Source organism: Rhamphochromis sp. 'chilingali' (genome assembly GCF_963969265.1).
Source record: "Rhamphochromis sp. 'chilingali' genome assembly, chromosome: 4".
Lineage (NCBI taxonomy): Eukaryota > Metazoa > Chordata > Actinopteri > Cichliformes > Cichlidae > Rhamphochromis > Rhamphochromis sp. 'chilingali'.
Genome location: NC_137948.1, coordinates 10,447,893 through 10,463,920, shown reverse-complemented (window position 1 = coordinate 10,463,920; position 16,028 = coordinate 10,447,893). Strand labels below are relative to the sequence as shown.

Below are 16,028 nucleotides of genomic sequence, written 5' to 3'. Positions count from 1 at the left end.
CTGAATGCTTTACCCAAAATCGTATCCTGTGTTTTTTCTCCTTAGTTTCGCCACAAAGTGCGTTTCGAAGGTATGGAGCTCCCACCGTCCCGTTCATCCTCGACCAGCGACTGCAAGTCCCTGTGCTTGCCTCCTCTGGACAGTCCAGACTCCCCACCTACCCCAGACAGTGTTGATGCTGGCTCTGAGGCCTCGTGGCGTCCAGCGTCTTCCAGCCCCTGCAGCCTCACAGAAGCCCCGGGTATCGGCCTGGGACTTGGCTTGGGGCTTGGATTGGGCCTTGGCCCAGGAGTGGTGGTGGGAGGTAACAGCTGGAGAGAGAGAGCAGAGACGGAAGCTTCTCTGAGGAGACTCCTCCCCACCCTGGATGCTCTGCTGCAACAGCTTGACCGTGTCACTGTGACGACAGAGGATCTGTACCACATTGAGTGTAAACTGGAGCGAGCCCAAAGGAAAAGGAGGCGTAGAGGGAGGGAGAGAGATGATGGAGTTAAGGGATGTAGGAGCGAAGGGGGACAGAGAGGGGAAGGGGAAGCCTGGAAAGAACAAAAGCGTGGCAAGGAAAAGAACAAAGGGAGCAGGAAGGGGAAAAAGGTAGATAAAAGTGAACTTCCAAAAGAATGTGGGAGCAGTGCTGCCATCCCCAAAAAGACTCCTGTAGCTACACCCGTTCCCTTTTTGAAGCCCCGACCCTCCTCTGCTTCCACAAACCCCCCTGTTCCCCAGTTGTCTGCCAAACCTTCAATCAGTGTGCCTCCACCCACACCAGTCACAGATAAGTCCTCCGATTCTTCCTCTCTCCCCCTGTCATCAGCAAACACATCATCTTCCCATGTCCCGCCACCAAAAACACCTACAGCTCTTCCATCCACCCGTGCACCCACCCCTTCCCTGCCATCTACGCCCATTACACGCAACTGGGATCTTCCTGCAGAGAGAGAGACCCTCCCTTCCTCAAGCCTGTTCAACCACCCAGCTCACACAACCACGATCCCTACACGCAAACGGAAACGCAAACCCCCATCCCTCAAAAACAAAGTGCACCCAACTTAGATAAATATGAGCAGATCGAATGAAAGAAGTGAAAGGTGGAGAAAAAGGATGTGCACTTAAAATGATGGGTTAAGGACGAGAGGAGGCGCTCATGGGCAGCAGGTTTTGTCTTCAGATGCCACTCTCTAAACCCAAGGAAAGGACAGAAACTAATAGATGTGAAAGTACAAGGATGAGCTACAGGAAAGAATCAAGAAGGATCAAACAAGGAGTTTGGGGTACTGAAAGACAAAAAGAGCAATAAAATAAGACTTTGCAGGTTTATAAGCAGTGATCCGTCTCAATCCCGACTCAGTTCTCAAGGTGCAGGTCACCAGATGCTAGCTGAGCTGGTTAAGGGGACATAAAGTCAGCAGTGAAACCAAGAAGTTCCTTTCATTGTTTTCCCCGGACCAAAACTGCCCCCTGATCCCATGTGACCCTGGAGGTTACCTGGGGTCGTTGACAGGAGCGCAGAAAAGTGCTCACCATAAGACTCAATGAACTGAAAGCATTCTATGCAATCAGACTTTTGTGTATCTCAGAAAGAACGTGTGATTTCTCAATTATGTTACCTGTCTACATACTGTTACGTTTTCTATTTTTGGTCACCATGGGTACCTGTGGCCTGTCCCAAATTTGCATGCAGGCGCACACAGATATACGCACATGCAGGTGTACATATGTGTAGAAATAACACTGTAGACAACATATCAGCAAATAGGAACGTGTGGTACACTTCAGCCCACTGGGTTACAGGTGAAAACACACACACACACACACATACATGCATGCACGCACACACACACACAGACATAATGCTGTTGGGATTCCAGCAGCCAGTTATTCAGGGCGCAAATATATCCCTCCTCTCCAGAGATGATTGGAGAGACTGAAGATAAGAGAGATGAAGTCAGAGGAGCCAATGACAAGGAGGTGTAGCAAGTGAAAAGCAAGGTTAGTGTGAAGAAAATGATACTGAACAGATAAGTCTAATTGTAGACAAGGAAACAGACAATACTGAGCATTTACACATGTTCTCCCATTATAAAGCTATAATGACTCCCAGTCTGATTATCTTTCCTAATTGTTTATTTTTTGTTGTGTTTTGTTCCATATGGAAGCAATTTAAAAGCACTTTTGTTCTGAAGTATTGTTTTGTTTTTGTAATGAGGTGTGGTTTAAATAATAAGCTTGGTATCCAAACCAATAGAGAAAGCTTCACTCATACTGTATCTTAATTATAAACATTGCCAAAGCTTTTGTATCATTTATGCATCCTGGGATTTTAACCACACCAGTTAAATAATTCATTCATTCTTGTACTTGCACTTTATTCTTTAATGGAGCTGATATCAAACCCCATATTTAACTCTCATGTGTCAAGTCATGCCTTTACAGCAACATTATAGAAACGTCCTAGTAAGTATTATCAAAGTAATCAAGCAGTAGCTTGCAGTTGTTTGTACTTTTGTTTGCTCTTTGTGGTGATGATGTTTTTGCCTTATTTTGTTCAACATGCGCACTTCTTGTGTCCAGCGGGCAGATCTCAGGGAACCCAACCTTTTCTTAAAACCTGTAAGGAAGTCCAGGAAAAACAAAAGCTGATATGTAGAAGTTAAACTATGCAACTATGGTCAACATGACCCCTGCTCCCTCCCTCCCTCCCTTTTCTCAGCAAGGCTATAGAAGTTGTACATCATCGAATTTGCCTTGGATTTAATTAAAATATATAACGTTAAAAAGGTACTTATAGCCATGTCAGTTTAATTTAGCCTACATCTTTTCCCCTCTGTTTTCATACAAAACACCACGGTTAAAGAGCATAAAACAAACTTACAGGTGCTCTTAAAAAGAAATTAAAAAGGGAACTTTTCTTCTTCTGTGCGTGTACATTTCTGTATATATTAGCGCTTTGTGATGTATATTTTTGCTTTTCATGATCAGTCATTTTTGTGCTGCAGCAACGTACACATAGGTCGAGCACTGGTGTTGCAAACTTCAGAGTTTTATGTTCCACTGGTGTAATCAAAGTACTACAGCCAAAGCTTCTAATCAGTTTACTCTTTGACGGCGAATAGAAAACCCCAAACAGCACAGCAGTCGGCAGTTCCCACCTCCACCAGCATTATATTCCTGCTCTGCGTGTAACAGTTTAGTGCCAAAGCTCACCGTTGTCTTCTGTTGTAAAATGCATTTTGTTTAAAGCAGCGTTAAAGATTTGTCTGTATGCTCTTGTTTGTATTTTGCAGTTGTCGCACTTCTTATGCTTTTGCACTTGACAAAGTCAAATAAAGAATTTGACAGCTGAACTTCTTGCAAAATGAAAAAAAAATTTTTTTAAATGTCAAATGCTAGCTTAAGTACTTGGTTTCCACCCTGTAGGTAATGCAGTACGTTCAGATTTGCTGATAAATTAGCCGCAATGTTTGGTACTTGTCGATGCCAATCCTATAGTCAGTGTGTAGGTTGAAAAGTTGAAGAAGAGAAAAAAAAAGTTTCTTATTTACAAATCCAGGAGTTACATAAACAACAGTAACAGTTTATCATGTTTATAGTGTCTAAAATTCACTCTGTCTCTGGCCTTCACTAACTCCTGGGAAAATTTTCTGGAACAAATTTCTCCCTTTGTCTTTTGTGTACGAAGGATTTTTCTGTTCTCACTAAAAACAGCTCCCTTAGAGAAGTGAGACTGACCCAAAGCAGTAGAACAGCTGGACAGTCATCTAAACAATGGGCAGAAACTCACTACAGGGTACTCCAACGCTGAGGGGGGACAGCTGATTCATGAGTAAACTCTTTTACATTACCATTAGGTATATTGTTAGAAAAATAATTATACCTGCTTTGACTCAGACTTAAGAATGCTCAAAGGTGCATTTGGGCTTTCATTCCTTCTTTGTGGATCAAAAATGAGCACAATGCCACTTTAAGTTTTTAGTTTGTTTTATTCACTTCATATACTTTTGTCTCGTCTTTTGTTTAATTTCTCGACAAGAAATTAAACAAAATCTGTGAAATCGTCTACAGTGGACACCAGTCTTTTTCGTTGTCCGGTGGCTTCCACATTTGTTGGAGCACTGCTCTGTGACAAAGGTTTGCTCTGCCCTTGGGTCAGTGAAATCCCGGGAGTTGAGCGAGACTGGATGGCTTCTTGAGCCTAAGTTATAGCAATGAGGTAAAACGGGTTGAAATTAGAGAAATTAAGTGCAAGTAGTGGTGATGAGGAAGACTTTGTATGTTGGTCTTACCCTGGTCCTGATCCTCTTGATGTGTCGTAACCTTGCTAGCCACTTAGAGGCGTATGCGTCAGAGGGGTTAGCTCTGTACTGGTGCACCAAAGAGGCCATCTGAGGAGAGAGAGACGAGTCGAGAATGTGTGTCACCTCTGCAAAGTGTGTTTGACTAGATGTAAGAAGATAAAAGACTTACATTTGCATGCAGAGCCATCTGCCTGACTAACAGGGGAAGGTTTCGATCTGAAACAATTTTTGCCACCGTTGTGTCTACTAATCCCTCGAGGTCTGAAAGAGGGTATATAGAAGAACTCATTAAAGCTAAACAAAGCTGACAAAAATGAAGAACAGGATCCGAAAAAGAAGTGATTAGCTCACCTTTGCGGCACTGGAGGGTAACGAGGTTACATTCATAATCCAGTGGTTTTATAATGACTTCGACAAAATTAAACTGACCCTAAAGGAAGGGAAAATGGGCATTAAAGGACAGAATATCAACAGCAAATTTCAGATTCTTTTACTGTGCTCGTGTGTGTCTACCTTAATTGTGCCCAGTTTGTACTCCTCTCCAGAGTCATTGTACACCACCATGACAAAATCGTTGCCAATGTGTCGCTTTTTGTTGCAGCAACCCTTGTCGCTCTCCCTGTTTGGCATCAGTGTGGCTATGTGAAAGATAGCTGCAGGGACACAATTTCATTTATAATATGCAAATTACAGACTGGCTGTAAAGAAAAAATAAATATATACTGTATGTGTGTTTTTCCTGACACACACACACACCCTGCATGATGTCGTCATGCCAGCAGTAGGTGAACTCTCCATCATCTCCATACTGGTCAAGCCCTCCAAGAAAAATCTGGTCTGGATCGCAGTCTTTCAGATGGATTAATTTGCCAAGACCTGTGAGGAAAGAGGCGTAGCGGTTCGAACCGTACTCGTTCGACAAGATGGCGACTTCATTGTTAACCTAAAGAAAGTGAAGAGGATCAAGACATTAAGCCAGAAAATATAGAAATTATACGGCAGTGATTAGCAAAACTACAGTCAGCACATCCTCACCTGACCAGCTCCTACAAACACCACCCCAATTTTATGGGTGTCATAAGGGGGCATTTGGTCCAGAACCTTTACTGCACGGTCAATCACCTACGACAGAAAACACAATGTAAACCACGCCGTATGATCCAGAAGAAGGTGTAGGAGAGAATTCAGGTTACCTGAGTTTTGGGCAGCAGAAGTGGCTTGTTGGCTTCATTCCCAAAGAAAGGAGAGTGGTAGAGCTGCAGAAACACAAAGCTAGAAGATATAAGAAGAAAGAAAGTCAGTTTAGACACATGGATATGTAAAATTAAAGGCAATCTACTTTCATTGAACCTCATGTTTACTGGTCAACAGAACCTGGACTACAAACACAATTTAAGGAACCAAATAAAAGCAACACAGCTTCTGGTACCAAATATCTTGTTTCCATGCCAAGAGATATCTAGACATTTCTATTCAAACATCTGTTTATATGGATGAGGTTGCAGAACAATTTCAAAATAATGGTCCTCGGCATAAAATACCAAAGACTTTGTGCACAGAGGTTTCTCCAGATTTTCAGAATTTGTGATATTATAGATATCCAAAGGACAAGGAAGAAAGTCCACATTGGATGCCCGTGATCTTCAGGCCCTACAGGTGGCACTGAAATAAAAACAGGTGTGATTATGTCATGGAAATCATTGCATGGGCCCAGGAACACTTCCAGAAATCACTGTGAATACAGTGCCTTCCACAAAGAAGAAACCACATGTGTACATGGTCCAAAAACACCGCAATCTTTTCTGGGCCAAAGCTTATTTAAAATGGGTTGAGGCAAAGGGGAAAACTGTTCTGTGGTCAGACAAATGGAAATTTGAAATTCTTTTTGGAAAATGTGGACAAGGCATCATCCAGACTAAAGAGAAGGACCATCCGGCTTGTTAGCAGCACTCACGTAATATCTGATTAGGGTATTGGTGGTGCATTAATGTGTATGTAATTAGGAGTGTGAACATCTGGAAAGGGACCGTCAATGCTGAAAGGTATACACACAGGTTTCAGCCTTTTTCCAGAGAAGGCCTTGAATATTTTAGCTAGACAATAAGAAACCCTATACTGAATCAATTAAAAAGCATGGCTTCATAGTACAAGAGTCCAGATGCTGAACTGGCCTGCAGTCCACATCTTTTGCCAACTGAAAACATTTTGGTGCATCAAAAAAGAGCAGCTAAAATCCTCAGAAAAGAATGGGAAGTCCGGATCCCTGACCTTTACAGACTTTTGTTAAAAAAACAAAAACAAAGGGGGGGTGGGGTTGGCGGGGGGGTGCTGTACAGTGATAAACATGGCCTTGTCCAAACTTTGAGGCCTGTTGTTGCCATAAAATTCGAAATGACAGTTTAAACATTTGACATGCTTTCTGTTCTAAATAAAATATGGGTTAATGAGATTTTGAAATCCTTAAATTTTTTTGTATTTATATTTTAAACAGTGTCCCAAATTATTCGGAGCTGGGGTTGGAAATACACCTCTATGCACGGCCTCTGTTCTTAGAAGGTATTCATAACTATTTCCAAATGCTGCATTGCAGTTTCTGTCCACGTTCTGATTTTTCATCACCTTAAAAAATTTTTTATTTAAAAACACAGTTGCAGCACATAATTTAAAAAAAATAAAAATTTGCTCACTAACAGGGTGACACTTTTGATCTTGCAAGTCAAAATGAGCTTACTGACTTTACTTGATACATTGCATCATTAATTTAGCAGAAACACATCACAGAAGCTGCAGCAGTTTCTTGTATAAATCGTGTAATACCTGGGGCTCAGTCCAGAGATTTTCTCAGTGTTGCTGGGACCAGGTCGACTGTGGTAAGCGTCCCTCTCCGCCCGCCTCTCCCTCCTGGAGGAGGGGGCTGAGACTGAGATTGTGTGACCTCTGGGCCGGTGGCCTCCACTGGGGGAGATGGGTGCAGATTGTACTGGTGCTGGTGGAAAAGACAACCTCATCCCCGCTCCTCCACTCTGAGATGACGATACAGCTTGGCCTTCACCTGCTGGGCTTGGACCTCCCGCTACATTAGTGTCCACTCCAGTGTTTCCCTCTACCTTTTCTTTCGCAAACTGGGGCTGCTGGGGTTGAGGCATGCCGTCTGAGGGTGCTCTAGGCCGTGACGTGTCAACCATCGCACTTTCTGACTCCATAGCAGCCTTGGCAAAAGCTTCAGGTAATGTCTGGAGCTCAGGAGAGGAGCTGGACTTGTTGAGTCCATGACCCTGGGACTGAGTGTGTGTCTGGAAGGGAAGGTCAGGCCCCTGGCTTCCTGGAGTGGATGGTCCAAAAGGGGGCTGATCGATTGGAATTGCTCCCTCACTTACTTCTTCCAGGGTTGACTTTTCATCATCCTGACTTGAGGTGGAGGAGGACTGAAAGTGAGAACAAAAGCTGTTTATTTAAAGTACTGCAATGAAAGTATGCAAGTTTTAACCACAGACCCCACTGTGACATCACCCACCAGTTTAACTCCTGATTAACATTTACAAAGAGGGAGGGTGTGAGCTAAATAGCCATGTAACGGTAAATGGACTGGTTCTTATATAGCGCTTTTCTACTCTGTCTGAGCACTCAAAGCGCTTTATACAACTAATTCATTCACCCAATCACACCCATTCACACAAGCACTTCTAAGCTTAAGTATCTAACATTCATACACATTCACACTCCGATGGATGCATCAGAGAGCAACATGGGGTTAGTATCTTGCCCAAGGATATTTGGCATGCAGACTGGAGCAGCCTGGGATCGAACCACCAACCTTCTGGTTAGTGGCTGATCTGCTCTGCCACCTGAGCTACAACAACCATGTCAATCACATATTAGCCATACCCTAACTCATCTCTTTGTCATCTTTTTGACATTAAATGAGACACAAAATTCCTCCTTGAAATAATCTGGAAAATGAAGGTCATGCTGTTTTGAATCATTAAACATTGAAGACCTTTCTGAGGTCACAGAAGTGAGCAGTAGGATGACACAATCAGACTTCCTTTTGCAACAAGAACCTGCAAGCTGTTTCCATCTTTATATATATATATATATATATATATATATATATATATATATATATATATATATATATATATATATATATATATATATATATATATATATATATATATACAGGTTTTAACTATGGTTTTAACATGCTGCCAAAGCACAGCATGGGTTGTTAAAGGCGCTGCTAAGTGAGTCATCAGAAGCTGCACTCCACTTGGCTGCTACCCATTACAGCAGTGGCAAAGGAAAGCCACTTAAAAAGAAAAGCTGACAGTTTATAATCAAATAGCACAGGTGACGCAAATGATGGAATAAACAGCCTTGAGGTGCAGGCACTGACAGTAAAGCCACAACAAGTGTTTTAATGGATGTGCACATGGTGATTTGTTTAATGCTGCACAAGACATCATTAAGTCTGCGTGTGTGGTTTGGTGAACATGGTCCTACCCTGCTGAGTGTTTCAGGAGGAGTCTTTGTAAACTTATCAGCAGCTATGAAGATTGGATCAGACAACATTGGCTCAAACTCTGCACTCCCCAGCCATTCAGGCGGCATGTTTGCTGTAGCAATTCCTGATCCCTCCTCCAGCACCACGACAGAGTCTACAGGAGGATACAGCCACAACCATGTGGGTTATAAGTCAATGCAGGTATATGAAAGCAATGCACGCACACAGACACACAAATCACAGTCTTGTCCACTGTTAGTCACACAATCAGAGATACACAAATATGCAGGTGGTAAGACTAAAGATTTTATCAGCTGTCAGTAGTAATCATGACAACAACACCTCACAAACATTCTCTCTAAAATCTCAATTCAGGTTAAACACACAATAATTCAAATAAGTCATTGTAACAGAATCATATACATCTTCTCAGGCAAAAAAAAAGAAACAAAGCCGTGTGGCAAGATCATGACCTACAGTGACATCAACATAAAATCACTGAGATCAGAGGCAGATTTATCAGTGCGGCAGGCAGCATCACTCGTTCGTTTACTCATTTTCTATCAAGTTGCATGCATCGTTTTGGCTGCTGGTTATCTCATCCCAAACGCACGGCAGCTACTGCAACAGCAGCCCAGACCAGTCTTGCATCTCCCAAACAACACATTCAAAGAAGAAGAGAAACACAATCACAAGCAGGCACATTTGATTTTTTAAGACCCCCAAACTGCAGCTCAGAAAAAGTCTTCATCACCCTACTGGTTAACCAGTAAAGCAAGGAAGTGCATCATGTTGCTTAGATGAGGTCTGGGCTTTTCTGTTGACAACATCAGAGGGTCAGAGGTTAAAGGTCAAAACCTGGGAGTATATTTCAGAAACAGAAGGGTTAGAAAACTTATTCAGGAAGAAAAAAATATAATGCAGAAGATGTCCAAAAAAACAACAACAAAAAAACAAAAAACAAAAAACTGAATCATGATTCATCTTTAGGTGTCATTTGGCTGACTGATTCCAGCGCAGACATGTTTTCATTAGCAGTAAGAGAAACCCCCGCCCCGTGTTAATAGAAGACTAACGGTAAAGCAGAAATGCTGAGTATCTGTACTTGCACAATCTTTAAGGAAGCAACAGCAGTTCTTTCGCATAACACAATGTGATTGGTGTGCTTGAGAATCCATGGAAAATGATGGTCCTCCCCATTATTTCTTAAAATTAAATGGAGACCTTTTGGAAAACACTGGAATTTTCTTGTCTAAACTTAGATGAGAAAACCAATTTCACTCTCATATCTGTTAAATGCGAAAACTACTGCCAAAAGCTTTATACCGCAGCATTTTTTTTTTTTTAAAAAAAGGAAGACTTTATTAGTTGTCTCACAACTTCACAGTAATGACTTTCAGAAGAAAAAAAACTACAACTGTCAATTGTTAAATATGAGAGCAACAACTCAAAGTTGCTCAACAACACAGGTGTTGTGTGACAAAAGCCTATTTCCTAGGAATCCCCAAAAGACTGGATTTTCCTGAAGATAGCAAAAGAAAACAGTCACCAGTTGAGGGCATCTTTCAATTTCATTTTTACATAGAGACAGGCTAAATAAATAAATAAATAGAGAACTGGGAGAAAAGAATACCAAGTTCTGAAAATGTTACAGTGAATTTATTTCAGCTAGTGGTTGTATTTTTTTATAGAAAGTAGTTGTAGGGGGGAAATATTTCTGGGTTGGAAAATTGTCCAAAAATACTCTAGTCACTGTGTTAGCATGAGTAATGCAAAGAAAAACGTCACTTTGCATTTGGTAAACACAAGGCATTGTGTTTAACAGGCATGTTATAGTTTCCACGAGTGCACTCTAAGGTTGTGAGACAAATTCATCACTGGCGTGAGGCTCTGCGTGGATATTCTGCCAGTAATTTTGTAACTGTTCGGACTCATCTGGACACACAAAACTACAATGGACTAACTACACACACACACTCTTACAGGGGACTGTAAGCTGATGAATATAATAACAGTGACTATTCGTTTGTGGTGTCTGCTGCAGTCTCCGTCTGCAGCAGAGTACAGTTGCTGCTTAAATTGCTCTAACACTACAAAAAGAGCAGAAACTATGCAGCCATCCTGCAAGTATGGATGCTCAATTGCATCCATAAGGTCCGCATCATCAGGGCGTATAAACACGGCCCAATTTAACTGATTAAAGAAAATTCTGACACTTAATTTCCATAAAGCCACAAAAAAAAAAATTGTTTTACATTTCAGCTTTTGTAATGATCTAATATCTTCACTCTGCATAGCTCCAATGCTTCTGGTCTTAAAAGCAGGATCAACAGCATTCCCTTCTTTTTGCTAGCAGTCGCCTCACCAGAAACAATAGACAGATATGAGATTGGTATGAAGCTTCTCATCTAACTCAAATGAATCAGGGAATATAATTAAAGAAAGATTCCTAATCTGTGCTTGCAGACTGCTGTGTTGTGCAAGTGAGAAGAAATATACTGCACCAGGAGTTTTTTGGAGGGGGGGGTAGATAGATGTGGGGTCACACACGTGGTGGACGGTACCTGCCCAGGAAATGCTCCTGTGCAACCTGCCAGGGGCTGGTGGGCCTGGGGGGGCAGTGCCCATACCCAGAGAGCAGAGAGAGCCACCCACTGCAGGCGAAGTGCCAGAGGACAGGTCAGTGGCACATGAAGCCACATAACACACCGCAGCCAATCACAAACCAGCATGGGTGATGAGGATGAAGAAACATGTAAAGAAACCAATCAGAACAAGGGAGGAAATCTTAAGTGCAGTTAAAAATAAAATGAAAAGAAGGATGAAAGAAAGAATTGGGGGGGGGGGGGGCTGATGTCCTGAAGAAACTTGAAATGGATCCCCAAAACAAATAAGATGACTAAAATAACAGCTCACTGAAACAGAGGCACCTGCAACAAAAAGAACATGTGATTTAAGGCAGTGATATCTGACAATCAATAACCTGAATGAATCCCAGCTGGGCTACTGAACACCTTCAGGCTCAAATCCAGCACTTACAGGCAATTTAGCATTTCACTTAGTCCATTAAAAGGGTATCAAGGACATGCAGTCACGCAGATAGAAGGGTTGCATTCATGCGTAACATTACATCATACTGTAGCTTCCTAATCTGGATATGCTGTTTTTAATTTCATTGATAACAGCAGGATCCAAATTTTCCGGGACCAATAACTCATCAGCACTTATACAACACAAGAAAAACGTCACAAACTTTCTGATATTTCTTGCTTTCTATGCCCAGACAAACCATTTCTCACCTGTGTTGGAGCGCTGAATCAGGTTTGCCTTTCCTCCAACACTGCTGTGTGTTTGGGTTAGGGGCTCAGAGACAGGAGCTGGAGCAGGGACAGCTGTGCTAGCAGGAGCACTGGCTGTCTGAGTGGGAGGTTCCTTCACTCCCTCCATTGCCATCAGAACACTGGAGAGCTCTTGCAGCGGCATGTTGCCAAGCTCAGATGAGAAAGGGCTAGGTGGGTTCTCCAAACACATTAGCCAGCTTGTGTTACCTGTGACGACAGTATTAGAGCCCAGCACAGAAAGCAAGAGTGTCAGGGAGCACATAACACAAACAGCAGAAAGTATCTTTAAAATGAATGCCTATCATTTACCAAAGCGCACTGAAAGGTATGTGGATGATTCTTTTTTTTTTTTTGTTCCCCAACAGTCACCTTCTGACAATACTCGCATAATAACGAAACACAGAAAGTTTCTACAATAACTGTAGAGGGGACATTCTTAATGGTGACATACCTGACGGTCTGCGTATGAAGATCTCTGCCCAGCCTTGTGTGAGCATTGGGGCAAATTCAGCCAAGGTGGGGTTGTCTTTCAGAGTAGGAGGCACAGATGGAGTGGCAGAGGTGGAAGAGGATGGACCTAAACTATCCAGAGCAGGACCAGAGGAGGGAGAGAGTGGAGCAGTCAACTCACCCTCAGAGGGAGACACCAGAGGACTGAGACTCTGAGCTGGACCGGCACGTAGAGCATGACCACCTGTAAGTCAAAGCCAGATTTCTTTATTGTAAAGTCAGACAATCAGAGAAAGCACAACAACATTATTACTTCCCAAGACTCCTACATTGAAGACTGTAAGTCAAAGAAAGCAACAGCATGGTAACATAGAAATAACTTTTAGAACTGAAATATAGACAGCAACGTATCATTTTTCTACAAAAGCAGTGTTACCTTCCTAGCAACAGCAAAAAAAAAAAAAAAAAAGAAAATTTAAAAAAATTACATATTTGTTTTTTTTATTTCTACCTGACATGGAGCGAACTCGTATGCGTGCAGCTCTGTTGTGCTGCTGGCTTGACTGTGACTCCAATTTGGCTGGAGCCTCTTTGGTCATTCGGGTGTGTAGTGATGGGTCTGACCTGCGGGAACAGGAGAGCAACATTATTGCTAACAATCCAAAGTGGTTGCAGGCATGCTAGCTGCTCTGTGACCAGTGTTGGTCACGTTACTTGAAAAAAGTAATCAGTAACTAATTACTGATTACTTCCCCAAAAAGTAATCCGTTACTTTACTGATTACTTATTTTCAAAAGTAATTAATTACTTTTAAAAACACCATTTACAACCTGAATAGGTGATAAAGCGATAGATCTTTCAGCCCAATTCTACTTTTTCTGCATAATCCTTCATACAAAATGTAATCAAATGGAAAAGTCTCTTTTTAAAACTTGTTTTATTAGTTTTAATCTTTTAACTTTATGCATCAAGCAAAAACTTAATTATATGCAACATTCTCTGACTGGAAGAAATTTGTTTAACATTTAAACCAATTTTCTGCACATTCCAGCACATAAAATAAATTAGTTTTTTGTGTTTACACTCAGTCTTACAAATAGATGCAAATAAAACACAGCAGAAAATAAATAAAATCAAAGACTAGCGGTCCTGTTGCTCTATTTTCTCTATTATCCGCGAGTTTCTCTGCGTTTCCCATTACGTCGTTGCGCACTCGATGCTTGCTTGGAAGTTTAGGGGGTTTTTTTTCGCTGTAAAAAGAAGTTTTCTTCCCACGCACAACGGATGGTAATGTTTTTGTCACTTTTTATGGAATCAAACTCAAAGGTCAGTACTTCCACGCTTTAAACGCTGCACGCTCATATTTTCTCCCGCACTCGATATATTATCCATTGTTGATCTGCATACAGCTGTTGTCACGAACGTCGCACTTGCTTACGTCACTGTCATGAGACATACTCGCAAATTTAAAAAAAAAAAAAAAAAAAAAAAAATCAAAATTTTAGTAACGCAGTAACGCAGCGTACTTACGGGAAAGTAACAGTAATCTAATTACAGTTTTTGCAATAGTAATCCCTTACATTACTCGTTACTTGAAAAGTAATCAGATTACAGTAACGCGTTACTGCCCATCTCCGTCTGTGACACTGTTGATCAACTTAGTTTATCATTTTGGAATTTGTTAATTTTGTAATTGTTAAATATTTAAGTTCAAGTTTTAATGTCAACAGTTTTGCTATTTTTCTTAATTGCAGGTTACAATTTTTTTTTAAAAATTTTTATTAGACATTTTGTCTTTAAGAATTAAGCTAAAATGATTGCAATTTGTCCTGAAGGGGAGGGGTCTAGATCAATATTTCATGGCTATTCATCCACTAAATGTCAAAATATTTTACTCAGAAGGATAAATGTCAACCCCATGGTGGCACTACAGGGTAAATGCCATGTGGTAGGTGGTCTATTGTGTTTATTTCCAGCTCCATCGTTTCATTCTTAGTCTTCTTGGACTAATAGAGTAGCTTTGTATGATTCCCATTTCAAAATAATCCTATATTTATCTTCTTCTGGGCCTCTAGGCAGCTACTCAGTTCAACCTGTGTGTGTGTGTGTGTGTGTGTGTGTGTGTGTGTGTGTGTGTGTGTGTGTGTGTGTGTGTGTGTGTGGTCACTCTCCTTTTAAATAGCTTGCCTTCGGAAACTAATTGTCTCAGCAGCAGGTATGTGGGGCTTCTATGCTGACATTACACAGAGCCAAGAAGATCTGTGTTTAGAGCAGCATAATGCTCTTATAATTAACTTTTGGCCCACCGGCTCACCGGGAAGAAAAAAGAAAAAAAAAAAAGGGAAGAAAGTAAAAGTGGAGCATCTCTTTGATTAAGTAAAGGGTGATAGATAGAGTGAGGTCTGGCAGTTGAAAGCAGACAAATTCCTTTTAGTATGTGTGCAAGCATGCATCACCTGGTCAATTCCCCTCCTCCTCCTCCCAGGCGATCAGCCATGTCCAGGCCCAGCAGCGCTTGTGTTCTGACCCCTCCGCTGGTTGTTATGGTGACCAACTTGTTGCCCACCAACCAGGTCATACTGCGGCCTCCTGCTAACAGGAACTCTGCGATGGGAGACCTAAGAGAACAGAGGCCAAAATCATCACTCTTGCTGCTTTTTCCAACTCTTTTTACAAAATATGAGCATTAAAAAAAAATAATAAAAAATTCTTCCAACCTCTTGGGAAGTGCAGAGAAGTTGGAAAATACATATCGGGCCATCATGTCAAGACAAGTCTCTGTGAGCTCTAGGTGGACAGTTTTCAGCCCCTCGTCGGCCTGAGTTACTGCATTTTCATCGGCAGAGCCCAGACTGCATGTGGTGGTTGAGGTGTGCATCCTAAAAGGTGGAAACAAAGAGACAAATAAAGAACAGCAAAAGGTGGAGAAGAGCGAGTTGAAGGTGCAAGCTCCTCGCATATTTAATGTGTAAAGTGCACAGAAACATGCAGGTTCTGATTTATTGGTGCAGAGAAAACTGCAAGAAGAATCACACAATCACTCGTGCTCATGTCCGTGCCTAGATCACATTCATCACAAGCACACATGGAAACGTGCATTCATTTGTTTACAGTTGGGTTCATAAGTATTTGGAAAGGATTACAAATTTTGCATTTTTGCCTCTGTATACCATCACATCGGTACTAAAAGAAAGCAATCAAGATGTTACTCTAGTACCTCAAAATATTGCACTGTTTAGGAACTACAGCCATTGGCTCAGAAGAAAACTTTGGTATCTATTGCTGGGAACTCAGTATGTGGAAAGTTTAATGATTTTAATGCATTCCCCAGCCTTGTACCCAAAGGTTAACAATAAAACGTATGCGTCAAGCCTTACCATAGCCCTAACCAAATCCTAACCTCAACCCTTAAGTTTCAATTAATTGTAGGGCCTTACA

General features: G+C 41.6%; 2 protein-coding genes across 4 annotated transcripts in view; one reads left to right on the top strand and one right to left on the bottom strand.

Moving 5' to 3' along the window:
• The window catches only part of pkd1a (polycystic kidney disease 1a), an 83,511-nt gene extending 80,814 nt beyond the window's left edge, over positions 1 to 2,697 (top strand). Inside the window, 1 exon segment of the mRNA XM_080879927.1 lies at positions 46 to 2,697. Coding sequence (XP_080736053.1) covers positions 46 to 1,053 — 1,008 coding nt within the window. The 3' untranslated portion in view covers positions 1,054 to 2,697.
• Positions 2,698 to 3,960: 1,263 nt separating this feature from the next.
• Positions 3,961 to 16,028, bottom strand: part of tsc2 (TSC complex subunit 2) — a 32,017-nt gene continuing 19,949 nt past the window's right edge. For 2 of the 3 annotated variants that reach the window (XM_080879928.1, XM_080879929.1), the window contains 15 exons: positions 15,308 to 15,469; positions 15,047 to 15,208; positions 13,102 to 13,214; positions 12,592 to 12,834; positions 12,099 to 12,347; positions 8,799 to 8,953; positions 7,113 to 7,720; positions 5,489 to 5,567; positions 5,331 to 5,417; positions 5,052 to 5,238; positions 4,809 to 4,948; positions 4,647 to 4,725; positions 4,465 to 4,556; positions 4,284 to 4,382; positions 3,961 to 4,192 (listed from right to left, as the gene is read on the bottom strand). In XM_080879928.1, coding sequence (XP_080736054.1) covers positions 4,034 to 4,192; positions 4,284 to 4,382; positions 4,465 to 4,556; positions 4,647 to 4,725; positions 4,809 to 4,948; positions 5,052 to 5,238; positions 5,331 to 5,417; positions 5,489 to 5,567; positions 7,113 to 7,720; positions 8,799 to 8,953; positions 12,099 to 12,347; positions 12,592 to 12,834; positions 13,102 to 13,214; positions 15,047 to 15,208; positions 15,308 to 15,469 — 2,614 coding nt within the window. In that variant the 3' untranslated portion in view covers positions 3,961 to 4,033. Of the gene's footprint in view, positions 4,193 to 4,283; positions 4,383 to 4,464; positions 4,557 to 4,646; positions 4,726 to 4,808; positions 4,949 to 5,051; positions 5,239 to 5,330; positions 5,418 to 5,488; positions 5,568 to 7,112; positions 7,721 to 8,798; positions 8,954 to 11,363; positions 11,454 to 12,098; positions 12,348 to 12,591; positions 12,835 to 13,101; positions 13,215 to 15,046; positions 15,209 to 15,307; positions 15,470 to 16,028 lie in introns of all 3 variants that reach the window. The other variant, XM_080879930.1, reaches the window with a different exon arrangement.